At 50.6% G+C, this 6,082-nt stretch overlaps 1 protein-coding gene across 1 annotated transcript in view; it reads right to left on the bottom strand.

The window, feature by feature from the left end:
• Nucleotides 1–3,513: 3,513 nt before the first annotated feature.
• The window catches only part of Crabp2 (cellular retinoic acid binding protein 2), a 5,163-nt gene continuing 2,594 nt past the window's right edge, over nt 3,514–6,082 (bottom strand). The window contains exons 2-4 of the mRNA XM_004629728.2: nt 4,609–4,787; nt 4,318–4,434; nt 3,514–3,950 (exon numbers count right to left, since the gene is read on the bottom strand). Of these exons, the coding sequence (XP_004629785.1) occupies nt 3,900–3,950; nt 4,318–4,434; nt 4,609–4,787 (347 nt within the window). The 3' untranslated portion in view covers nt 3,514–3,899. The remainder of the gene's footprint in view (nt 3,951–4,317; nt 4,435–4,608; nt 4,788–6,082) is intronic.

Below are 6,082 nucleotides of genomic sequence, written 5' to 3'. Positions count from 1 at the left end.
ATGTTGTCCTCTTTAAAATAAAAAGTACTGGTGTAGTCTTCACTGCAGACCCAGCCCTGACCACCCTGCAGCCTCCCAGCTCTCCGCCTATGGACTCCAGTGCTTCTTTGTTTTTTGTTTTTGTGGACAGCTCAGCCTGCCCTGGGGGCGGGGAAGAGGGGCTGGCATGGCATGTGGTGCCAGGGATCAACCTCTTGTCCTTGTGCTCTGCCTAAGCTTGCCTGAACAGGTGCTTTAGACCACTGAGCTATCTCACCGGCCCTGCAGTGTTTCTTTGTCCCCAGCCTTTGCCTACCCTGTCCTGGTCGGTGCCCACTGCTCCCTACTCCGTAGGTCCTGCAGACACCTTCTCTCCTTGCACCTGTGCCCACCCCAGCCTCCATGACCTCCGCTCGCCTGCTTCCTCTCCCTCTCCCTTTCCTTTGTAGCACTTACACGCCACACAGCTGTGTATTTATTTTTTTATTTTTAAAAAATTTTTAGCTATGTATTTACTGGTGCTCTTATTTTTTCAGTTCCCCATCTTTCGCCCACTAAAGGCCATTGTTACCCCCTGCACAACACACACGCCTTGAGCCTAGAGTGCTCCCCCATTGTATTCATTTCCACGTGTCCTGGGCTTAGCAGTGTGCCTGACTCCCAGGAGACTCTTGGGAAAACATAGTTGGGACCTCTCATTTCCTGACTCCACAGTCAGCTCAGACAGGGGACTCACCTTCCACAGGCTCTGGACACTGTCACCCCACTCTGGCCCTGGCCCTCTGCAGTGTGTGACCCCTCATGGGGTAGAAGTGGGAGGCCCTGGACTCCCTTTTCTGTCTCAATGAGAGAGGAGTCTCATCTCCTGGTACAGAGGCTGTGCAGCCTGACCAGACAGTCAGCACTGATGGAGGGAGAGGCCACTTAGGGATATGCAGGGTGCAAAGAGACTGTAGAGCCAATGTGACCTTTACTCTGTTCTTAAAGAGGTAGCTAAGGTGAACCTGTGTTTTATTTGTTCTATTTGTTTATGTATCTTCTAGAGTGCTGGGAATCAAAGCCAGGATCTTCACACTGAGCTACCTCCCAATCTTTTTTGTATTTATTCATTTATTTATTTTTTTGTCAGTTTAGTTGGGTTTTTTACTACCAGAAATTGAACTCAGGGCCTCACACTGGCCAGGCAGGCACTGTGCCACTGAATTACATCCTGGTCCTTTATTTTGGGAGAACATCTCACTAAGTCACTAAGTTGCCCGGGCTGCTTTGAACTTGAGATCCTCCTGCCTCAGCCTTCCAAGTAGAGGGTACTGCAGACTAGTGCCACCAAACCTAGTTGAATCATTGTTTTTGTTGAGGGTTTTCTGTTGCTAAGTGCTAGGTGTTTATTTAACTCTTACAATAACTTTGTGAGATGTTATTTATAATTGCTATTTCATAGATTAAAAACCTGTGATTCATGGGCTGGTGAGATGGCTCAGTGGTCTAAAGCACCTACTTAGAACAAGCTTAGCAAAGCACAGGGACCACGGTTCAATCCCCCAGCACCACATGCCAGCCAGCCCCGCCCCCTGGTGGGCTGAGCTGGACACACACACACACACACACACACACACACATAAATAAATAAAATTAAAACAAACAAAACAAAACAAAAAACCTGTGATTCAGAGACCTTCCTCATCGGGAATTTGTTCCTTCCTATCCCTTGGATTCTGGAGAAATCATCACAGTGCCCTCTCTGTTCCTTGTTCACGGGGCCCAGGCCTGCCTCACCCTTGGGTCCACTGCCCTGCCAACAGGCCAAGGGACAGTCATGTGACCCAAGCAGCACTCTTGGCCTGTTTTTTTTTTTTTTAATTTATTTATTTATTTATGTGTGTGTGTGTGTGTATGTGTGGCCAGCTCAGCCCACCAGGGGGCAGGCTGGCTGGCATGTGGTGCTGGGGGATTGAACCGTGGTCCCTGTGCTTTGCTAAGCTTGTTCTAAGTAGGTGCTTTAGACCACTGAGCCATCTCATCAGCACATGAGTCTTGGCCTGTTGAAGACATATAACGTCCTGGGAGAGGGTCACTCTTGTGTTTGGACATCAAGTGACACCTTTGTGAGTTTGTGGCATCTGAAGCTGATCTCTTGCAATGTGCAAAACGTGTGACAAGGTGAACATGAGCAATGCACAAAAGAAAGAACCGCAGAGCCGCAGAGCTCTATAGCTAGAGACTCTGGATCAGCCCCACCCCTATCCAGGCCTGGCTAGAACTTCCTAGTGTCTAAACCATTCAGTTACATTATTGTGGATTTTAGAAACACAAAAAGGGGCTGGGAGATGGCTCAGGGGAATAAGTGCTAGTCTGGCAAGTGCAAGGTCCTGAGTTCAATCCTTGGTACAAAAAAAAAAAAAAAAAAAAAAAAGAAAGAAAGAAAAAGAAAGAAAGAAAGAAAGAAAGAAAGAAAAAAAGAAAGAAAGAAAGAAAGAAGAAAGACAAAAAGCTGGACTAACCCAGTCCTGGAAAAAAAAAAAACAAAAAAAAAACAAAAAAAAACTGGACTAAGAAGCCAAGTACTGGGCTGGTGAGATAGCTCAGCGGTCTAAAGCGCCTGCTTAGGTAAGTTTAGGCAAGTGTAGGGACCATGGGGTTCAATCCCCAGCAGCACATGCCATATCAGCCCTGCCCTCAGGGTGGGCTGAGCCAGCCACAAAGACACACACCAAAAGCCAAGTAATAGAGCCAAGGTCACTCAGGCAGTGACAGAAGTGGCAGAACCAAGATTTGAACCCCTGTTATTCCCACACATTTGCCGCTTCTCTCTGGCATCCAGAGTCTCTCTGGCATCCAGAGTGGGTCATCAGGACTAGGAGCCAATTAGAAACTGCTACCATGTAGGGCTAGGTGAGCACTGGGGTCTGCTCTGACCCAGTGGCCCATGGGAGAGTTTGAGAGACCAGCATAGAGTTTGGGGAGACTTGGTACAGACCTGAGTGTGGGGGATCAGGGGAGGGTAGCCTGAGAGATCTGGAAGCCAGAGGCAAGATGGGCATGTGTGAGCTGTGGGGTGGGAATAAGGGACAGTGGCCGAGATAGGCTTGCTCAGGCAGAGGGATGGCAACTGGGATAAGACCTCTTGCCGAGAGACCTGGGCAGAAGCAAGGCTGGTCTGTAGGTGTGGATGATGGTGTGCTCACAAAGAACTGTGTGAGAGGCCAAGGCAAGGCCTGCCATTGTTCACAGATAAACGGTGAGGTGAGAAGGGTCACCTGGAAGAGGGGAGGGTATGTCACCACCATGGACACCATGGGGAAGGTGAGTTTATTCCTCAGACCCAGGGCCCTGCTGAGTGTAGGAGGAAGAGGTAGCCTTCTTGATGGGGATGCCAACACAGGGGACCAAGGCACATGAGGACAGGCTGTGGAGGCAACGCAGGTGGATTCATTGGCTAGAAGGCTGACAGGAATTTCACTCTACATTTTAAGCAAGGCCAAGCTCAGGTGACTTATCTACCACTGCCAATGAGTCAGAAACAAGTTTTAATTTTTAAAACATTTTAATAAAATTAAAAAATAAATATTCTAAACTGCAAAATCTATAGGGACAAGAAGTGTAAGCCAGAGAGCCAGTTTTCTCATTCAGGCCTCAGCCCCCTCCTGGAAAGAGGCTCAGCTGGGGTTCATCTGAGGCTGGGACTGCTGGCTTGGGCAGGGGAGTGATAGACTGGGACCTGGGCTCTTGCATTCCATCCTTGGCACAGGGGGAGGCAAGGGATTAAAACCCTGCAAGAGGCATCCCAGCAACCATTGAAAGTGATGGGGCAAGGAGAGAGCTAACCTAGGAGGAGGGTGCACGGGAGGGTTCGCAGCCCTTGGCCAGGAAGCAGGGGGGGGGGCCGTGGCAGGCTTGGGCAGCTCTTGAACCCCGGCCACTCACTCTCGGATGTAGACCCTGGTGCACACGACATCATCTGCTGTCATGGTCTGGAAAGACAGAAGTCATTGTTACCCTGGGCTCCTATGGTTTTGGAGAAGGAGGGCTGACTGCAGGTCCAAAGCTGGCTGGGGATCAGGACCAACAATCAGGGAGGAGCTGCTCCCAAATACCCAGCTGTCACCTGGCAATCATCCTCCCAAGCCAGGGCATCCACCTGGAGAGCTGTAGCTCCACACAAAAGCGACAGGACTTCCAAGCCACACTCCATGTCATGGGGATGGCCTCCGAGGAGCCCCATCACGATGGTAGAAAGACCAGCCTGGTGGCTCTTGAAATTCTTGCATCCTCAAGTCTCCCAGGAGTCTCTGAAAGTGGCCCTGGGTTTGCTCTTAGTCTGGAGAAAGGGGGACTCACCAGAATCAGCTCTCCATCATTGGTCAGTTCTCTGGTCCAGGAGGTCTTGGGACCCTCTCCCTTCAAAAGCCTCTGCTCACAGACCATTTTGTTCTCACTCTCCCATTTCACCAAACTCTGCAAAGGACAGGTGGCCCAGTGAGCTGGGCCCCTCACAAAGCCATGCAGTGAAGTGGTAAAGGACAGATCTTACTGCACATTCCCAAGGGCTTCTCCATGGCAAATGGAGAAGAGAATACAGGAGAGCCCGGTGGTGAATTCGTAATGTCCAGGTCCCTCCCGGGCTCTTACCTTACAGGGTCTCCCATCCACGGTCTGCTCTTCAAACTCCTCCCCAACCTTGAAGTTGATCTCTGTGGTGCGCACCGTGGTGGAGGTTTTGATGTAGAAAGTGTCACCTTCCTGTTTGATCTCCACTGCTGGCTTGGACGCGGCAGCCACAGCGATCTTCCTCAACATCATGTTCACACCTGTAGGAAGCAGGGAAGAGAAGTCTACTCACCTGCCTGCTGTGAGGCTGCCAGGGAGACCCATGTGGGAGTCCTGTTCTCCAGTGCTGAGTCATCATGTCCCAGCTGTTCACTCCCAGAATCCTCAGGGGCAGGTCCTCCATACCCCTTTCCCCAGCATGCATCCTGCTAAGCTCACTGTAGTTCTGTCCACCCTGGCCCAAGACACTGTATAAAGGTGTGCCCACAGTTCCTGGAGCTTCTCCCGTGTTTGGGTGCAGGTACCCAGGAAGTGGGGTCGCCTCCCCCTGTCCTATCTACCCTGTATGGTGCTAGGCATGTCTTCATTTTTCCAGTCCCTATCCCTCCCCTAAACAAGAAGCAGGGATTGTCAGCAACGGAAGGGAATGGCCAGCTGCCTAGGAGGCTGAGGATCTGGAGTAAGCTCTGTGATTTGCTCTTGGCTCAGTTTCCTTTCAGGCTGGGGTCCTGGCAGATTGAGCAAATGGCTACCCTCTCTGAGCCTTAGATCCCTCAACTGTAAAGTAAAAAATAATAGCTTCTTCAAACTCCCCTCTGCCTTGAGAAAAGGAAACCAAAAAAGGATATGGCCTCCTCTCTCCACCCTGCTGTGCCCAGGACCCACCCCATTTGAGACCTCTCCTCTGTTTTCCTGGTATGAATTGGGGAAGCAGGGGGGAGACAGCAGGGCAAGCTGGCTGGGGGTGTCTAGGGACAGTGGGGTATAAGCTCCCATCAGCCCCAGGCTGCCCAATGGGTGGAGTAGAGCCCTTCAGGATATGATATGGGGTGGTCAACAAGCAGTGCTGGCCAAACTCCTGGCTCCTGCAGACCTGGGTTCCTAGAGAAACACATTGTCTTTCACTCAGCACCAAAGCCAACACACCCTATTCCAAACAGAAGGAAGAGAGCGGGAGAGAAGAGGGAGCCTGCCTCTTGGGAAGCCTGGAGCCAGTGTTTCTTCTTCTCTCCATCCTCCTTTTTTTATGTACAGAGGACATTTGAACCCAGAGCCAAGGGATGGCCAAATAGCTTAGCAGATTGGGTGCAGGGAGTGCTGAGATGGCAATTGAGACTGGGCGTGGTGGTGCGCGCCTGTAGCCTCAGCTCTTGGGAGGCTGTAAACAGGCGGATCACCAGGAGTCCAGTCTAGTAGTGAGACCCTGACCCTGAACACCTTGTAGCCCCTTCCTTAAAATACTAAATAAATAAATAAATAAAATGAACCCAGAGCCAGCCTTTAAAAATTCATTAAATGATACTAGGGATTGAATCCTGGGCCTCCACACTAAGCT

This window comes from Octodon degus, unplaced genomic scaffold (assembly GCF_000260255.1).
Source record: "Octodon degus isolate 3935 unplaced genomic scaffold, OctDeg1.0 scaffold00032, whole genome shotgun sequence".
Taxonomy (NCBI): domain Eukaryota; kingdom Metazoa; phylum Chordata; class Mammalia; order Rodentia; family Octodontidae; genus Octodon; species Octodon degus.
The sequence above is the reverse complement of the archived record's forward strand: the minus strand, read 5'-3'. Positions and strand labels throughout refer to the sequence as shown.